This window comes from Pundamilia nyererei, unplaced genomic scaffold, assembly GCF_000239375.1.
Source record: "Pundamilia nyererei isolate P.nyererei 1_Seehausen unplaced genomic scaffold, PunNye1.0 scaffold00239, whole genome shotgun sequence".
Taxonomy (NCBI): domain Eukaryota; kingdom Metazoa; phylum Chordata; class Actinopteri; order Cichliformes; family Cichlidae; genus Pundamilia; species Pundamilia nyererei.
In genome coordinates this window covers 252,214-272,718 of record NW_005187640.1, presented here as the reverse complement: position 1 = coordinate 272,718, position 20,505 = coordinate 252,214, and the positions used below count along the sequence as shown (strand labels likewise).

At 42.3% G+C, this 20,505-nt stretch overlaps 1 protein-coding gene across 1 annotated transcript in view; it reads left to right on the top strand.

The window, feature by feature from the left end:
- cntnap5a (contactin associated protein family member 5a) overlaps positions 1-20,505 on the top strand; it is a 140,638-nt gene that overhangs the window by 22,653 nt on the left and 97,480 nt on the right. The window contains exons 2-3 of the mRNA XM_013914947.1: positions 4,540-4,650; positions 8,060-8,253. Of these exons, the coding sequence (XP_013770401.1) occupies positions 4,540-4,650; positions 8,060-8,253 (305 nt within the window). The remainder of the gene's footprint in view (positions 1-4,539; positions 4,651-8,059; positions 8,254-20,505) is intronic.

Sequence of the window (20,505 nt, the reverse complement as noted above, 5' to 3'; positions counted from 1 at the left end):
TACATGCATACATTTAACAACAAAGGAAATGGTACCTTCAAAATAAAAGAAATAACGTTGTATTGTGATTTCCCTCAAAATCTCAATAAACAATGAGCTCGTGTTTGACACACAGTGTTTCTAAGACTGTTTGGTTGATATACTTGTGTTTGAATTTCCCACCGACCCCACGTAGGCCAGTCAGGGGCAAGGAAGGATCGAGGGGTTATAAATGCCCAGGACGGGATTATCAGGTTGACACTGTGGCAGTCTGACATGGAAAGAAGAAAAATAAAATGATATAAATGAAAAAGAAAGGAAATAGTTTCCAGATGTGTATAATAATAATGATATGAATGTTTATTGTAGTAAAAATCACAGGGCTTGGACCACAGGCTGAAGCTCAATCATAGAAATGGACAAAAACTCTTTAGATTGTTGGTGAAACATGATTTACTGTACAGACAAAGTAATCATGTTTGAACAGGGATATGAATGAAAAAGACTATTACGTCTTCTCTATAACTTAAATACAATTCAAAATAATTTGGTTTTCTATTAAAATATCTTTGGGTGAAATGAAGAACTTTCAGATATGAAGAAATGCAAACTTTGGCTGTAATTCCACTAATAAACCAGTTTTGTTTGTGGTGATGTCCTGAACTGTGGAAAGAATAAAACAGACATCGGTGGAGGCCTTCTGCTGGATGGTGTCACTGAGAAAAGCTGCTTAAATAAATATGCACTGCTTAACACACTGAGGATTTAAGTGACTCGGAGGCAGAGTTGGGGTATCATAGTGAGGCTGAAGCAGGGGAAGTGTGTGGGCTCCACAGGGCCCTGCTTTAGCTTTAGCGTGGCACCACACTGGAGTCCGATCAGCTCCGCCTGGATGTTTACAGGTGCTTTTTACAGATCAGCGGCAGGTGGATTACTGAGCAGTTTGCACTGTTGAGGCTCCTCCTTCACTTTCCTCATGCAGCTTGAAAAATTCATTGAGCATTTTTTGACTTAGCCATCGCACCTCAGTATGATAGGACCCAGAGGGCGAGTGGGGATCTAAACCAGTGGCCTTGAGGAAGCTAACCGAGTGTTGGCCGGCTCATTAAATGTTCAATATTCAGGGATTTACTGCATAGTGTTTCCTGGTTTATGATGCAGTGATTGGACGTCTCTCTCTGCATCTTTTCATCGTGCATCACACCCACTCTGTCTGTTGTTAGTATCATAAGTTTGTCCAAAGGCAGTTTCATGTCTTTTGTACATTTCAAAGATCTATTTTCCTGTGCTCCTTCCATGCATTGATTGAATCCTCAAAAGTTCCTGTTTAACACATAAAGTGGATGAAAATGACCAACTGTGAAGCATCAGTCAGTGCTCTTATCCACAGCAAGGGTGTGTGTGATGAAGCCTTTCCATCAACTGTGCTTTTAAGTGGCACGCTCACGCACACCTTCAGCAGCAGTGATGGTGTGCGTGAGCTCAGGCAAACGTTTGTCAGAGCACGAGACGTCGCTGCCGAGCCGACTTCGATATCTCGTCTGCCTGTAAAACCTTCGCTGCAGCTTCACTTCAGTGTGTTGTAGGATCAGACGACTCTTCTGTCTCCCGTAACTGTTGCTGTGTATTTTGTGCACTCGTCCTGATGTTTTGTCACACGGTGCCGTCTTATGTTATATTGTTTAACTACGACCACATTAGCTGCACAAACAAAGCACACAGGTTTACCAGCAGCGTCTGCATCCCACCATGTTTTGGTCATTTCTTTTAGGGGTTTGCTTTAATTGAGTGAACTCAGACTTGCATCCATCTGCTTGGCCCTGACTGGTTGAAGTGGACAGGGGAAAGAAGTGATTGGTGCTTGCAGGGACACCGACTGCTGCGCTGCATTATGGGGTTTGTAGTATGACTGGTGTGGGTGCCACATACCCCCTAGCCATTAATAATTGAAATATGAAATTATGTTGTGGGGTAGAGGTAACCGTATTGTGGGCTAAATGTGGCCCGTGGGCCTCGAGTTTGACACGTCTGACTTAGACCTTGGAGGGTTAAGTGGAAAAAGCCTTTTATTATGATAAATGCACAGTAAATGAAATGCATTTGTCAGAGAGCTAAGCACTTACTGCTATTGCTCATCAAAATTGCGTATGCAAAAAGTTATTTTCATCATTTTTGGACAGCTGGTAATACAGCGAGTAATGGAGCAAGACGCCCTGTTAGCCGCTGGACGAGAGCACCTGCTCACAAAATGAAAAAGACTGGTTTCTTTACTAAAACGATGCTTTTTGTTGCTGCACCCATTGTGTAAGATGACACTTGTTGTTACCACTGACAACTAGGTGTGTTGGTGAATGAGCCAGGATGGAAAGCTTTCAGATTCCCACGTTTAAAGACATTTAGTGAGTGTGTCTGGGATGAAAAGCATTGTTTCTGTAGGAATGTAGGAATATTGTAAAGCACTGAGCTAAGAATAAATGTCCTTTAAAAACAAACAAAACTTACATCATAACCAAAAGTGCACCCTTCATTTTTCTCTAAAGTCTTTAGAGGATGAAAAATTAAAAGTCCAGCGGATGCACAGTCCTGTTTAAGTATTGTGGTCAGAGATGCTCGTTCATCGTGGTAATGAGTGTGAAGGTCAGTTTGGGGACATTAAACCAAATCTTCTTTGGGTCGTATGTATATATATATTTGCCTTTATGTCTTCTCTGATCCCTGTGTGGATCAGAGAAGAACCCGGTTCTGCTGTTTTCCACCCTGGAACCAGAATGGCTTAAAGAAAACATTAAATCTAAAATAACTATATGATTGACAGCTGTGGTTAGTGTACAGTATGTAAGCCTCTGCCCTGAACTGCAGTTGGAAACACTGCACATGTGTAAATATTTCAAGTGTTCACAGAAAATGGCACTTTCAGCCTGTGAGTGTCAACACTACTCATCTCTAGCAGCTCTGCGTTGGTCTGCACAGAAACACATCGTCGTAGCACTTCTGTGAATGCGGCCGACGACAATCGGTTTGTGGCAGTTGATGTAATTTTGATTTCAAGAGAGATTAAGCGTTCCTTCTCTGCTCACACTTGTTTGGATGTGTTTATAGTCAGGGTTCATTTGGCTATAAAATTCGAGCGTCTGAGCCTTACATGGAGATTGTGAGTCAGCTTCAGAGGATTTTCAGTTATCCCAAGCCATGGAGCAGCTTTGCAGACAAATTATCCTCCATCCATAAGTCTCCCTGACTGACAGCTGGGCATTTGGCTCGGGACCAAAACCTGTAAACAACAGCAGAGTCTGTGAGATGCACAATTTGCACACGGAGAAACTTTCTGTGCACTCACACAGCACTTCACATCACCTGCCAATTTGAGAACATGTGTCAGAATATCAAAGTATCGTTGGTTTGTCTCACATCTTCAAAGCTGTCAAGGTTTCATTGTGAATGTGAGGACTGAATGACGGAGCAGAGCAATTGACTGGGCTTTTAAAGTTCTGTGCTCCTTCAGAGCAGAGCTACTGTTGAGGAAAGGATGGATACAGATGGAAAGAAAGGTGAGTTATTTAGTGGGAATCCAGCAGGATCAAGGAGACTTTTGATAGATGAAGACAAACAGGGTTGCATAATAACCCCAGTTCTCGTGGTGGAGTTAAGATGCCAAGCCGCTGCTCTTACTTCCCAAACGAACATGTGCAAATGTGCTGCAGCTCAGCCATAACTTAAGTCTTGGACAAAACAGCGTGATCCACTTTAGTCACACTTGAAATCGGGATTAGAAAAATCTCTTGGCAAGTGATCTGAGAGAAGTCAAATCAGGTCAGTCGAAATTCAGTGGGACACCCGAAAAGAGAGCGAGCTCATGCTGTCAATTCTGCTGTGCTGTTTTCAACCAGATGGATAGCCAATTGCAGCTCCAGATGTGCTTCGAATCCATCTAAGCACAAAGGAGGATGACATCCAAAAACAAAAGGGCCTCCCTCTCACTCTGAAGAGCGAGTGCCACACTGATTGAAAGAGTGAAGGGATAATTGCAATCAGGCCAGTGCCAGTTTTCATTACGTCCTCAGCCGCGGGTCTTAATGCAGCCCTGCACTCCAGCAAAGCAAGCCTTGGAAAAGAGGCTGTTGTTGTGCGACTCGGGGCTCTTCTGGCGAGCCGGGTGGATCAGATGAAGACAGAACCGACAGCTTTAGATCACTGGACTCTTAATCTGCTCCTGTCTGTCGGATGTGATGTAATCTCACAATGTGGGATTAAAAAGAGCACGCACAAACACAAAAGGAGCCCCGCCGTTTTCTGTGCAGCTTTCGAGGGTCACTGCAGGGGTTAATAGACTGTTTGAGGCATCTGAGGAGTGAGGCAGCCGTGTTATTTTCTCTCTAATTCTCACTTTAAAACTTCTCTATTGACAGGCGGAGGCACGCTTTAACCTGAAATGTTTAACTTTGCCGTTATCCATTTTCCAGCTTGCCATGCCTATAGATCAATAGGCATGGCAAGCTGGAAAGTACACATACAATGTCGCAGACGCAGCATCTGAATTGGTGTTTTGTCTTTTATTCCCAGATAATTGTAACGGCCCTCTGGTATCGGCGCTGCCCCATTCATCCTTTCAGAGCTCCTCTGAGTCCTCCGTCAGCTATGCTGCCTACAACGCCAAGCTCAACAGAAGAGATGGTGAGTACAGTGAATGTTCCTGCATTATTCAGCGTTTCTAAATGCTTGTAGTTAACAATAACCATAGAGGTAACAGAGCAGAAAACACTCAGCTGAAGTGTTTTTATAGTGGGTTTATGGGTTGTTTTGGAAGGCACAGACAAATAAGCTCTTAAGACTTTCTGAATCTATCACATGCAGCAATATAAAGGGGTCTGTTTACCTATTTGGAGGAGATGGCCCCTCTATTGGAAGCAGTGATGAGTGGGCCGAGAAATTCAACAGCCACAGTCGCCATGGCAACTCGAGGCACTGACTGGATGTTTTTTGCCACAGACTGTATGTAAAAGCTGTATGTGTGCACTGTGACATCACTCAGTGGTCAGCATTTTGCCGGCCTGCATGTATGTATGTACACGCACACACTAACCAAGCATCAGTAATCATCAACTAACATCAATAGAAACAGCTGTCAGAGGTGGAGCAGGTCACCTGGTCAGAGTGTCCTTGGGTTCCCAATGCACTGATCAGAGTGGGAACGTTGAAGTACTGAAGCATAGGGAAAAAGAGCTGGTATGATCTGGTGTGTGAAGAGGTGAATGAGGCTTGTAGTAGCGCTTTGAGTGGGAATCCATTTACTTTATCCATTAGCAGAATTACTCAACCCTGGAAGAAAAGAGCAGTGTAACTGAACCGTCTGCAAACGTCACCAATAACAATAATAGATGCATTTATAGAGTTGACAATGAATTTTGTGGCCAAACTCAAAGTAGCCAAGAACACAACTCCCCTGGCTCTATCAGATCTACCCAAAGCTCTGCTTAGTATCACTGAAACCATCGAGCCCTGAAACTTCACAAAAAGTAAAGACATTTCTGTTTGGTCAGTTATTTCTTTGTTGTAACACTGCTCGTGTGCAATAAACCATATATGGCGTTGGTAAGTCTGTTTGTTTCCCCTAAATGGTGCCTTATGGTAATTTGTAAGGTTTGTTTGTTGGCTGAGCAGCAGAGTTGAGCAACAGGACAACAAAGACATAACAGACCAAAATCAAATTTCCCTACTTTCTGTGCTAAGCTAATATGACTGGAAACCAGAATCTGTGTAGCTGGGAAGTTGGTTAGTCAGGCAACTGGTGCAGACGAGTGTCATGAGAGATAGGTCACAGCAAAAAAGAAAATATACACTACATTGCCAAAAGTATTTTGTCACACATCCAAATCACAGAATTCAGGTGTTCCAATCATGGCCACAGGTGTGTAACATCAAGCACCTAGGCATGCAGACTGCTGCTACAAACATTTGTGAAACAATGGTGATTTCCATAGGTGCCACCTGTGCAACTATTCCAGTCGTCAAATTTCCTCACGACTAAATATTCCACAGTCGACTATTAATGGAACTTTAAGTGGAAGCGACTGGGAACAGCAGCAGCTCAGCCACGAAGTGGTCGTTCATGTGCAATCACAGAGGGGGGGAGGGGGCAGCGAATGCTGAGGAGCATAGTGCACAGAGGTTGCCAACTTTCTGCAGAGCCAATTTCTACAGACCTCCAAACTTGATGTGGGCTTCAAATTAGCTCAAGAAGCATACAAACTGCACCCACAAGCCTTAATCACCTGGGCCAAAGCAAAGTATTGGATGCAGTGGTATAACTACGCCACCACTGGACTGTAGAGCAAGTGGAGACATGCTCTCTGGAGTGATAAATGATGCTTCTCCATCTGACAATCTGTTTTGCCTTATTACTTTTGTACTACCAAATAATTCAAGTTGTATAGAAGTTTATGGAAAAAGAGGCCGCATTCTCCCTTCGTCTATGACCTCAGTAAACACCTGACTAATGTGCATGTTCATCCTTTCAGTTTACGTCAGTGGTCTGAATTTCTAGTTGCAAGTCAATTCTTATTGAATACAACATTAAATATAATTCGTAAGTTATTAAGGCCGTTACACACTAAACGTGTGCAAAATGACGCAGACCTGCCCTGTAACCTCTACACACACTGAATGTTGCATTTTTGCAGAAATTTGTCCCTCAAAAACATCCACTGTGTAAAAACTAAAGCAAGTGGGCATCAGGCCATAATGAGTCCTGATGTTTCTGAACAAGAAAGGTAACAAAAAGCTGCGTCACAGATGCGTTCGTACATTTTTCAGGATGGTAGTGGTGCCTATTTGAAGTCTTCTTAGCAGAGCAGTATAAAACTGCCAATCAAAAATAAATATGTAAATTATTGAATTAAATTTGTTAACTCTTATTAAAAACTTAGTTTATAAAAGATGATTTTTCAGCACAAGTTAAAAATGTAAATTTAAGACCAGAGTGCTGACACAGCCAGCATCTCCCTTCAGTGCTTCTGAGCAGCCGCTATATTAATTCATGCATTGAATAGTGTCAGCCAAGAAAAACAATTATCCCTAAAAAACAACCACATATCTTTGCTACAGCTGAACTGGGCATAGACCTCCACTGTTAGCCTGCAGCGGGCCCAAATGTAGGCAGAGGGCTGAAACAGAAGAGGCCGAAGGCACGTTGTGAAAGCAGTAAAAACAATTACCAGACAGGAAGTTAAACCCAGATAAAACTACATAAACGGAGAAATAAACAGCAATCATGATGGGAGCAAGGAGACACTCAACAGTGAAACATTAATGGTTGAAGTCAGATGGGACACAGAATACAAGAAAAATGGAGGAAACTAAACCACGAATAACGAAACAGGGACTGAAGCTGACTTATTGGTTCTGAAAACCAAGAACTGAGAACTGACACCAGAACTGCAAAGACTAGAAAACTGTATAGAACGGAAACGTTCATGGAAACTAAACAGGAGCCAGAACTGCAACCATATAATAACAACTGAGGCTAAACAATGATAGGATGGAAAGACATGAAAACAGGAACCAAATGTAAAAAGAAACAAACAGTAAAATATGAAAAATCCAAACAGAAACTCACAACAACACAACGCTAACATGTCTTACATCTGGGCTCTCATCAGCTCTGTGGGGCAGATCAACCACCCCGCCTGCCATAACCACACTCTCTGTGCAGCTCTGTGGGTCCGGGGCAGGCGCCCCTACATTTTGGTTTAATTCTGAATGTGATGCAGAAAGCTGCTCTATCTTTAACTCGCCCCTCAGTCATCCCACTTTTCCGTTCCACTGAACTTAAGCCTTTCAGGTAAAATAAAGCTGCCGGTGAATAAAAAGCATTGGGCTCTTTATTGGAACTTTGAACATACTGCATATACAGTGCATAAAATGAATCAGTTGTTTTCCACAGAAACAGGGGCTTTCACTGTGGCTGCTGGAGTGGAACTTATCCTTGAAGCCTTTCACATAAACTCCTCGCACGTACACATCAAGACTTGTTGACAGAGTGCATGTGTCAGACCCTCTGCCTGTATTTTCTGCTCTTCTTCAGGTGCAGGAGGTTGGTCTCCAATGGTAACTGACCAGGAGCCCTGGCTCCAGGTGGACCTCAGGGAGCAGATGGAGGTGACTGCTGTAGCCACACAGGGACGCTATGACAGCTGGGACTGGGTCAGCAGTTACCTGCTGCTCTACAGTGACACAGGCCGGGCTTGGAAACAGTACAGACATGAGGATGGCGTAGGGGTCAGTATTTTTTATCCGCTTTCTCCACCTACCTACCTTCAGTTTGTTACTGACTTAAAGCTGATACAACAGTACAGCTGTATTATTGTAGGGTCTTTACCTTTCGACATAAAGCACCTTCAGATGACGCTTGTTGAGATTTTAATTGAGTTGAATTGAAACCAGCTAGCCAACAACTAATATGATCAGTCGAAGGGAAAAAGTGTAAGGCCTATTCTGGAATGTTGATGGATAGGTCAACGGTTGGGAAATATGCCTATATGCTTCCTTAATGAGTTTGGAGTTAAATAGCTTTCAGACTGGAAGCTGAGCAAAAAGCTAGCCAGGATCCAAAGGTCACTAATTAACTTGTGTATGTGACCCATAAAGAAACAAGCAGCAATATCAAGTTTAGTTTTGAAACAAATACACACCGGAGGCATTTCTGGGCTTGGGGAACACTGTCTCTGTTTTAGGCTAGTGGAAGAAGTTTGCCTTCCAGGCTTTCTGCCAGAGTTTCTGTCAGAGAGATCGCAGGAAACCAGCAGAGACAGAATAAAGAGCAATGAAGTCTACTGATTCAGCAGGTTGAGCTGGATGAATTGGAGAGAATGGGTGTTTTACCAAGCGGACAGGGCTGTAGGTCCACCTGTGCTGTGCTTTTAAGCCTGTGACAGAACCCTATGAGGTTGAGGTCATCACTGACTATGACCTTAGTGTTTAGATTAAATATGTCACAGGTTAAATCATTAGTTAGGTTAACAGCCTAACTGATCGTTCACCTGTTTGCAGGGTTGTCACAGAAACCTTCTAATGTGGACATGTAACATCTTTGTCCATTTCATATGTGACTAAAAGAAAATCTGATTGGCTCGTTGGATGTCACAAGGTTAATCACGTAGCACCACTGCAAATGTACTGCTTTTCCAGCACTGGTACGTTCTTAAACACTAACATAGCTATAGTTAGCTATAGTTAGCTACAGTTAGCTATAGTTAGCTATAGTTAGCTATAGTTAGCTGTAGTTAGCTTTGTGTCACATGTTTCATTCTATGTTCATTTCTTGTGTTTTGTGGACCATCTGTTCCTGGCATTGCTGGTCAGTGTCAGTTAACATCCTCTCACTTCTGACACGTTTCAGGTGTGGCTCTGGTGTCAGTGCAGTTTTTTCTTTTTATCCCCTCTGTAATGTCGCAACATATTATGCCGGCCATACATGGATTCAGAGTCTCAGAAAATAGCTCCATGTTGGCACATGCCATTAATTCTTTATTGTGTTTGGCCCAGTTATGTCAACGACTGTCAGCAAGACGGTGAATGTCTCTCGGAGCGTTTTCTTGTTTGGTAGTCCAATTAGCAGAGAGTGTTGTTGCCTACTGGCGTGGCACTGCTGCAAAGTGATCTTCTCTCTATTGTGTTGAATAAGGGCAATGATGTGTGGCAGTGAACAATATGTCTAGTTCTGTTTTAAATAATATATCTTTCTTCAAATACTTAAATATTTATTATCTACAATGCTCTTAAATGACCGTCCTGGACACTTTCAACATCAAACTTTCCTCCAGCAGCCCTTTGCACAGTACATAGTATTCAGTGATACGTTGTTACTATGTGGCACAGTGATGGTTAGCTCTCACAGAAAGAAGGTTCCTGGTTGTCCAGGCCTTTATGTGTTTTTATGTGTAAAATCCAACTTCTGAATTGGCCACGAACTCAAAGTCAGTGATAAGAGCAGGTGCTCCATGTGTGTAGAATAAATGTGCTTGTAGTGTGAAGCCCTTTCAGTAAGACCAGACCACAGCGATGTAGAGTGTGAGTGACATAGCCTCAAAGTTATATCTGATTATTTCAAGAAAATCTGAAATAGTGATATTTCTGATAATAAAGAAAGGAGTAGCACAACGAAATGTTGGGCCTTCTTCAAAACCTCCGAGGTGTTTGAGCTCTGTTGGAGCTCTGTGTCTATGTGCACACCCAGGAGCTAGAACCTGGACAGCCTTTCCACACACTCCCCATTGATGCTGATGGGCTGCAGCTTGGACTTCCTCCTTCTGACGTCGACTACCAGCTCTTTCATCTTTGGTGATATTGAGGTCCAGGTTGTTGTCAGCACACCAATCTGACAGCCTCTGATCCTCAGCTCTGTATGCTGTCTCATCGCCCCAAGGGATGAGCCCCACCACGTTGGTATCATCTGTGAACTAATATAGAGAAAATGCCAGTAATCCCAGCAATCAGACAGCCTTCAAGCACTTGGCAACAGTAGGAAGGAAAAACTCCCTTTAAACATGAAGAAACCTGGCAGAACCATGCTGAACGAGGCCCAGCCATCTGCCATGACTGTTTTTGGTTGATTATAGGGAGACAAATAAAAAGATGCACTATAACAATAACAAATAATAACCTATTTATTTATTTATTTGGGACGGTGCATGTTAATGAACATAAATGTAAAAAAAAATTACATGAATGTAAACATGCCAGATTATAGCCAAAGGCTAATTTCCATCTGTTATCCTTAAACATAAAAAATAGACATAATAAATTCCATGTCGTCAACCCTCTGACATCTGGGTCATTACAGGTGTTTACCCTCCAGAGTACTGTGAGTACAAGCTAAAGAGCACCAGGGCTCACAAAATCGCTAGCCCGATGTCCCGGGGCTAGCGATTTTTCCAGTCGGGCTACCAAAATCTATCTCTGCCCTGCCCGTCGGGCTATTGTAGGAAGGAAAATTATATGTCAATGCTTTTGCATTCTTTCAGAAATGTAGCTGGGTAATTATGTCATTGGCATCGGTGAGCCACTGTCAATATGTGACATATTGAAGTCGCGTTTGAATTTGCGCTTGTTTTTTTGCTTTCACTTTGCAATCGTGCGAACTGTGTATAGAGAGCGACAGCACTGATCTGTGAGTGATGATAATTTGTGCACCAATTCCTCTGACATCGTCTTATTAATCGTTAGCTTACTATGCAAACATGACAAGTGAAATCTCCCGCAGCTTAAACATGTGAGAGGTTGATCGCGCAGAGAATCGCTGAGCTTATGTGAGTGCGTGTATAAAAGCATTTCAGTTCTGCTGAGCCAAATAAGACAGGTCAGGGTGAAGAAGTGACAGCCAAAGAAAAGCTTACCACAAAACGGAGAAGTTATGATAAATCAGACTATAAGGCAAAAAGAAATTGCAGCTTTATGGTTTCATGGACAAAAGAATTTCTGTGGCTGCAATATGACGAGCTAAATAACCAGGGCTGCACATAAGTGGTCCGCAGGTGCGTTTTTCAAAATAAAAAACACGCACAAGATATGAAGTTGCAACGCGTGTTTGCGTACATAAGATTTTCTGGAGGAGGACAGACATTTGTTTAGAACTCTTAAAGATGTCGAAGAAGCTCCTTTAAGCAGTTACTTTGGTGTTCCTCCACCTCCAAAGAAATGTCAGGAGTACGAACCACAAAAGAAGCGCGTATTCTCGGAAAAGTGGTTGCAGGAGGTGAGCTGGCTTCAAACAAATGATGAACGCACAGAGATGTGGTGCAGAATGTGCCGTGAAAATCCCACTCTAGGACAAAAACACTGCTTTTTATATGGACGCAAACGCGCGTTGCAATTTCTTATCTGCTGCACGTCTTTTATTTTGACAGCGAATGCGCACATGCGGACCACTTATGTGCACCCGTGTAAATAACATAATGTTCTGCCGGGTGTGTTATTGGTTTTCTCTCGATTTCTGAGTCGACAAGCGCCTTTGTTACTGGGACCAGTCATTTTAAGAAAGGCCCCCATTAGAACCCATGAGAAATGCAAGAAATGCATTATTGCTCAGTCTGCAATATCTTTCCCAGAACAAACACTAATTGTAAATAACATACTAAAAATAAACCTGAAAATCTGTTTAGAACAGCGTACTATGTTGCAAAGAGTGAACTACCACTGGCACAATGTAGCAGTCTTTGCAAACTTCAAAAAGCAAATGGCCTCGATCTTGGTTCCACTTGCCTCTTACCTGTGACTTCAGTGGAAATGTCAGATTCAGGCTCTGACAGACTGATCCATGTCCTACACAGTTCTTACAAGTTCATAGAAATTTCTGTTCAGTTAGAACCAAGTGTTTGAGTTGATGATTGTAATTTTTATTCAATGTTGTAATTTGTGTTTCAACAATTTTTTGTTTTGTTTCCGTTACCATATTATACTTTAATGTGTAATATTGTAACGGAAACAAAACAGGAAACAAAACATCAATAAAAAAATCACTCTCTTTTTTATTCGGGCTACTTAAATTTATTTTGGGCTACCAAAAACTGAAGAGTCCCTGCCCGAAGGGCTACCAGGGATTTTGAAATTTTGCGAGCCCTGAGCACCAGTTATTATCTCCATCTTGTAAGTCAGCAGTGAGTATTATAAGCTACTCACAGTGGGTTGCTGTGATGTCTTTATTTCTAGAAAAACGTTGTTACATTTATGATTGAATAGAGATTTCGACACAAATCTCTCGTTTTCTACTCTCAGACTGTAGCAGAGCACCTTTGGTTGATTCAGAGTTTAGCAACTAATCCTGTCTTATCTAGTTCATGGGCTTAGTTTAGACCCCCAGTTTGTCTACTGTATAATTACATATTAGCAATCTACCTGAGGTGACCAAAGTAGGAATACTGTTCATTCTTTATGAAAACTATCTGAAAATGAGGATTTAGATCAGAATTGAGCATCAAGCCTGAGTGTTACACATGATGGAAACAAGAAGACAAACTGAACAGATCCACATTAAAGAAACTGTCAAAATGATCACAACAAACAGCCCAAACAGCTTTTAACTCTTCATTATGGAACAAATAGTACTTAGACTGAAATTAGCCTGTTTTATTGTCCCCCAAAGAAGAAGCTTATTGCGCTGTTACTGAGACTTAACGCCGTAGATTAAATGTACCCTTTGGAAAAAACTGCTGCAAACTTTATGGGAAGATTCATTTGTTGATGTGAACAAAACAACACAGCCAGTTTTTAATTAGTGCTGAAAAAGGAAAAAGAAGTTCACGGTTCCTGAAAAATAATATCACATATGGTGTATGCACAGTGATGTGCAATATGCTTTTAAACAGCACACAGCTTTTTCCACTCACTGTCACTTCTCATCTCATTGTGCCAGGAAAAATGGGAGAAGCTGCTGTGCAGTGAGAAGACAAGGCAATATGCATAAACATTACTGACATGACCTGCAGCTATCACTCTGTATAACTGAGTCATGAAAGGGGAAATGGAGGTGCTGAATTCCTTTCAAAATTTCAGAGATCCAAATAGCACTCAACCCAGGCATGCAGCGCCGTAGTCTGCCACAGCAGCCAAAACAGACGACATCCTCTGAAACTTGGCAGGCGTTTGAAGCAGGCATGAATAGCCTTTATATTTGCTGATGTGTATTAAATGCAGACTCGCGCAGACACTCCCAGCTCCTTTTCGGCGTCCGTATGAAGGATGAATAGCAGTGATTAGCAGCCAATTTGTCTGCAGTCTCTGGTGAAATTTTCACCCAGGCTGACTAACTGCAGCTTTCACCGAGACCTTTTGGCAGATACCAACTCACATCCGTCTGGAAGCTCAGAGGTAACAGCTTACTGTCAGAAACTGAACCGAGCTGAACTAATGAGTGAGCAGCAGCTGTTGGATGACTGCTAGCTCTCAGCCAAATTAACTCCATAGAAGAGTTAGAAAAACTGTGGCTAAAGGTCGGCCGTTCTTCTCACAAGTCTGCTGGCTTTTTTTGCTGATAGCAGCACGCTAGCCCGCTCTGGTACAAGGCTCTCAGCTAATTTCTCCCTTCAGTGGTAACTTTTGTATTGAAGCTTAAAGTTATTATGTTCAAAGATGTGACCACGTTGTGCTTTGGTTCAGCTGGAGCTGCTAGCTGCCTGCTAAGCTTCTCTTATCTCTTATTCTTTCTTTGTTTTGAAAATTCAATTCTGCGAGACAGACAAACTTTCACAGGTCACATCAGCTGGTCAAAATAAGACTTACCAACATTTTGATGCTAGGCTCATCCTCCCGTCTGGATCCAAACAGGTGTTAATATAGTATTTTCTGACCGATATTTGGAGCCTTCTTGTTTGAGAATCAGTCAGTCTCTACTATGATAACACAGCTGTTGCTGTGGCCTCAGACTCTGACCTTACAGTGACCAACCTGTGTGCAGACTATCAAACCCGAGGCGTGACAGCGTAGAAACTAGAGATGGACCGGTATTGGTCCGATACTGACCTAAATTACTGGATCGGATATCTGAGAGATATCTGTGTATTTGTAGCCTCACTACCAAACCAGCATTTCATCTCCGAGGAAGTTTTCCCAGAGAGAAGTGAAGCAAGTGTGCAAGTTCATCTCTGAATGTTTGTAAAGCATTCCTGTGTTAAGCTTAACAACCGATATGGAGCGACTGCCTCTCTCTCTCTCTCCTGCTGCTACTTCAATCATGAAACTGATCAATGATCAGCTGATCGGCTTTTCTGTCGAAATACAAAATACAAAATGCAGCAAGATATTAAAAAACTATTTTATTGATTAAAAAAGCACTATATCGAATTCATATCGGCAGATATCCAAATGTATGATATCGGTATCGGTATCAGACATAAAAAAGTGGTATCGTGCCATCTCTAGTAGAAACTGACAGGCAGGCTACAGTCCGCCCGTCATTGTTATCCTGTGATGCTAAAAGGTGTCCTGCAATGAAATGGTCCTCTAGAAGGAAACAAATGAATCAGCACAGTTATTCACCCTGTGCAGTCATGAAGGAGCGCTACACAAACAGCCAAAAGTCAAAAGTTTGGTTCCCCCTTTGTTTAAGTTTGTCTTTAATGATCCACTTTCTTGTTTTCTTCTGTGAACCTCAGTAAGAGTGATGACACCACCATCTGGTCCTGTCAGTATCCTGTCTGAGGAGTGTTCTGAGAAGAGCCTGCTTCTTCTAAGAGCTGATAATAACCCAATTAGCACAAGCCAGGGGAGAAAATCTGTGAAAATGACTTCTGTCTGCTGGAGCTCTTTGGCCTTTTTAGTCACGTGCTGTAGCACAAACAGCAGCGCGCTCACACGTGCCTCCTCTTTTTTGCTTATGTTAAAAATGAGCTTTGTTCTTGTTGGCACATATAATGTAAAAGTGATACACCCCCGTTTAAAGTCCTGCTTTAACCTAAATCCCTGTGATATTTGCATTCTGCTCCTCAGTAAATTAGCTGCATGGTTTTTGCAAATATTCAAAGGTGGGAAAAGGAATATATTCCAGCAGGGAGTCCACATTATCCTTCATTATCCTTGCAAAGCCTTATTTAAAAATCTCTTTTTAATGCAGCTCTGAATAAATGTGTGAAACAAATTCTCCTCCTTAAGGGGGGAATTTACGCATTCATTTTCTTGCAAGTTAGCAGTTCAGGTAGATGGGAATCTAATAGGGATTAAAATGTGTTTGCATGAATGCTGAAGACTCATTTTCTGCTAATAATTTGCTTTTTCCTAAGAAGGCAGCAGGTCTCAGAGGCTGATTCACAGGACTTTTGTTTATTACATATGAACAAATCTGTTAATCGAACAGGCAGGTAAACATGAACCACCTGAGTACTCGAATTACTCTCAGGAACAACAGCTTAGGATGTGGTAATTTTCCACTTAGGTTGCCCAGGTTAGGCAGAGGCTTAGTCCTGACCCATGTCCTTATCCTCCACGTGCTCGCTGGACCTCGGATGGATCTTGAAAATGAAATGAAAGAATGTTTTGACAAGTGAACACTGAAGCTGCACTGATGAATATTCAAATGGATTTAGCAAAGTTGTCCCAGGTGGATAAACTGAGTGTAAAAAAATGCTTAAAATGTTTCTTACAAAATGATTATTTTTGTGTATGTATTGGAAGCTCTAACAGGCTTGCAGTGTTTGCTGAGGCCATGCCAAGCACAGCTTTTTGGTAACACGTTCCTAAAAGCCACAGTAGACAAATCAAGGGAAACTCGTCAGGTCAGAGGAATGAAGCGACTCCATTATATGCTGGAATAACCAGCAGAACCCTGGCTGTGGGCCAGGCTGCAGTTTACAATACAACTTTATTTATGTAGCACATTTAAAAACCAAAGGTACACCAAAGTGCTTCTCAATAATGCAATAAATTAAAATCAAATTAGATAGAGGGGCAATAGCAAAGTACACTGGAAGGTGAATGCACTAATTAACCAGGAATGCAAGTGAAATAAATAAGTATCAGAAGATAATTTAAGAATTAAATCAATTCATGCACGTAAATATCAACGGGAAGATTATTCCAGTAATATTATAAATTATCAAATCACTTTTATTGTCACATCACATGTGCAGGTACACGGGTACAGCACATACGAGTGAAATTCTTGTGTGCGAGCTTCACAAGCGACAGCGGTGTGCAAAAATACATAAGAACAAGCAAATTATAAGAATGACTAAATCTGAGAGTTATGTGAATAAATATATGTACAATATAAGAGTGTATGTTCTGGGTCAGTACTGACCCAGCATTCTGAGTTCTGGTCCATTTTTGAATGAACGTTTTGTTTCTCTGGTGTTTTGTTGATGATGATGATGATGATGATGATGATGATTATTGTTTGAGTTCTATGTGTTATATTTAGGGATGGGTATCGTTTAGGTTTTATCCGATACCGGTGCCAAATCGGTACTTTTGAAACGGTGCCGGTGCTCAAACGGTGCTCGAACCGGTGCTTAAACAATGGAGAACACAAAATTGGTCCAAAAACCTCTCATGTTCAGCTGGTTTTTGTAAAAAGATAATAATGTTAGCCTTTTCTGCAGCTATGGGGCAGATATGGTATCACTCTTGGCTGGTGGTTAAACAATGGAAAAAACACAAACTTTGTCCTAAACCTCTCATGTTTAACTGTTTTCCACTTTTTCTTTGGTCATTTTAGCCTTTTTGTCCAGGGTGAAGGGAGTATCTGCCATCAAACAAGAGGACAGCCGCATGTAGCTATGATGATGTTTGCTAGTTCACCTTATATGCATTAATGTAATAACGTGGTTAGCCTACTCAACGTAAATTACACACGAACAACATGAAGCTACTCACGCAGAGAAGAACGGCTGCTGCATCATCATCCTCATCATTTCTGCTACACTGGCAGGGCTAGGGGCCAGGACTCTCCTCTTCGGGTTCTCGGGGGATGTTGCTAACTCCGGGTCCGATAACAGGCACCACACCCGCAGTAGATGCGCTTGGTGTGAGGTCTCGCAGCAAACTATCAAATACGGCGCATTTCTGGGCTTTTAACAAAACGCTATGCGTCGCCAGGTGTTTCATCGGATTCGAGGTGTTACCTCCTTTGACAGTATCACAGTATCAGCTTAAAGCACTTGTTGCTGCTGAGTTTGCATCTTTTGCTGTGAAGTACAGCCAGACTTTGACCGCTTCACCTTAGGCACTTTTAATCTGTAGCTCTGCTCTAAAAGAACGTACGTACCTGGCCCCGCCTACTATCCTCGGAAACGTAAAATGATTGGCTAGAAGTGTATCACAGCTCAGGAAAAAAAAGCACTGAAATAAAGCACCGAAATGTGCGCTGCTTTTCGGTCTGGTTACTACCGTTTATGTCAGAACCGGTGCCATGATACCTGTACCCGTCCCTAGTTATATTCGGTCTGCGTCTTTATTTAGTGGTTTCTTGTTTCCTGTTTTATTGTGAAGGTCTGTGTCTTATGTGAGTGTGCTCAGTATACGTTTCCCCTGTCTCGTCAGCTTCTCCCAGGTGTGTTCCCCTCCTGTCTCTCATCCCTTGCTTACTGCCGTGTGTACATAAGCCCTGTGTTTCCTTTGTTCTCTGTCGCGTCGTTAATGTCTTCTGCCCTCACTCCCTCTCTGTGTTCTGTTTGCCAGCCTGCCAACCTGTCTAGTTATTCGGTACTCCCAGTTTAGTTAGTGTTTTTCTGTTCTGCTTCATCCCAGCAATAAAGCTGTGTATTTTGAGTTTCTTCCGCCTCCTTGAGTCCTGCATTTTGGGTCCTCTCTTCCTGCCTGCCTACACACAGAATGACTGTGTGTGTGTGTGTGTGTGTGTGTGTGTGTGTGTGCATATTTTAAAAATAGAATAAACAATACAATAAAATATACAGAGGTTGGCAGTTGGAAATGTGCAAAACAAGTGGCATTTATATACAGTATGTAGTGCATAATGTTGAAGTTCCAGTAGTGAAGCTGAGGTGTCTCTGAAGTGTTCAGCAGTCTGACGGCCTGATGGAGAAAGCTGTCTCTCAGTCTGCTGGTTCGGGATCGGAGGCTGCAATTAAGTATCCATTTACAAGCCAGAAATGTTAGGTTGAATAAATAAGTTTTCAATCGTGATTTAAAAGATTGGACAGATCCAGACGCACCAATAGCAGCTGGAAGATTGTTCCAGAGGTTGGGTGCAGCTAAAGCAAAGCCACGGTCACCTCTGGTCTTCAGGTTGCACCAAGAGCATTTGGCCCGATGGTCACATTCTAGGCAAGCCGAGTTTAAACAGTGTTGCCTTTCAGACGACCTCTCTTACATTCGTTTTGTCATAAAAGTGAGGATTCCATTAAATGTTATAATTAGAGCCACGATTTTGAAGACTGTGCTATGAGCTAAGACACTCAGGAAATATGGAAGATGTTTGCGGATCCAGGTCAGGGGACTTCTGCCTGGCAGTCAGGGATCACGATAGTGTTTTCGCTCATGGCAAGGTTATGTACTCGTAGCTTCCTCTTCAATATGCATTCCCCTAGGCTGTTTAACTTGGTAGTGACCTTTTGGAGCATACTCGAGCGTCTTCAGCGCCAGCAGCAAGATTTTCCCTCCAGTGAATTGATTAAAGCAATCGTATGTGCCGTTCTGTATGCAACAAAAAGGAAAACTGACACAGGGGAGCTCATCACCGGAGAGGAAGAGTAAAGAGTCTTAATTAATGGGGGGGAGACTGTTCCACAGTGACAGAAACATAAATAGAAATAATGAAGTCACTGTGGGGTTACGTCTGTTTTGTGGACCTTGATGCTTTGAGCCTATGGAAAATTTTGTGCACCCTCAGGCCTTTATTCAGAGACTTCATCTCCCAGCTGGAACACACAGGATGTTCTGTGGTGGACTTTTCTAAAGAGTGGAAAACCACAAACGTCATAGCTCAGCACGGTCTCAGAGGTGCTCTTACTGTGGTGTTTCTCTTGAATACTAATGAGACATGCTGACGTGCATCTGCGCCTTGTTGTCGAAGCTAATGAACGGTTCGAATGAGTAGGATGCAGTCTAAATCAGAGTGTATTGTCTTAATTGTATTCTCCATATGGGAGTTTCACAGTTGCATTGCATCATGCAGCACAGAGACGTTTGTTCAGGACAAATAAAGCTGCTTCTTCCAGTGTAAATGCCTGGTTTGTTCTCCGTGTGCTCGCTCTCAGGGAATCACGCTTTTCTGTAACACTGCAGGTCTTAGAACATATCTTAGGATCACTGTGAACTGGCCTAAATTATAAGAAAAGAAAAATGCCATTAAGTGTGTTGTGTGTTTCTAAAGTAGAGCTTAGGGACATTTCAACTGGATGACAGCTGATGGCTTATGTTGCTCCACAGTCCGTGTGACCTAAAGAAACCAGGAAAATACAACAAATGAATTTAGAACAAAAATACAAAGAAACCCTTGCAAAGCTTGATTATGGAAGGCAGACAGCAACGAGGCTGAGAACAGGAAACCTTTTTACTGGGTGGAATAATTCTTTGATTGGATGTAAAAACCCCAAGGACCTAAAGTAGTGATGGGACGGGACCCAGTGAGAGGACACCTGATGGCTGTAGTTAGGTTGGGTTAGTTACCTGCTGCCATGAAACCTCTGAGGCCCAAACTAACGGACTGATCCCAAACTCATAAAGAACGTGTTTAAAGGTGCGTTTGCAGGTATTGCCCCACCTTTCAATAAACAAGGATTATAAAAGAAAACAGAACCGACGAGCATGCTAGCAGTGATGTACTGTGAAGAAGAGACGATGGGTCATTGTTTACCAGAGCAATTATTAATAGTTCTGAGCTCGCTGTGAAGACACCACTGTGATTCCTTAGCACTGTCTCTTCAGCTGTGATGCTACAAACATGCTCTATACAGCACTGAGAGTGTTTTCATGTGTAGGATATTACTGGCTAACTTCATCAAACTGATATATCTGTGACAGCTAATATCTGCTGATACATCTGTGACAGGCTGATATCTGCTGATACATCTGTGACAGGCT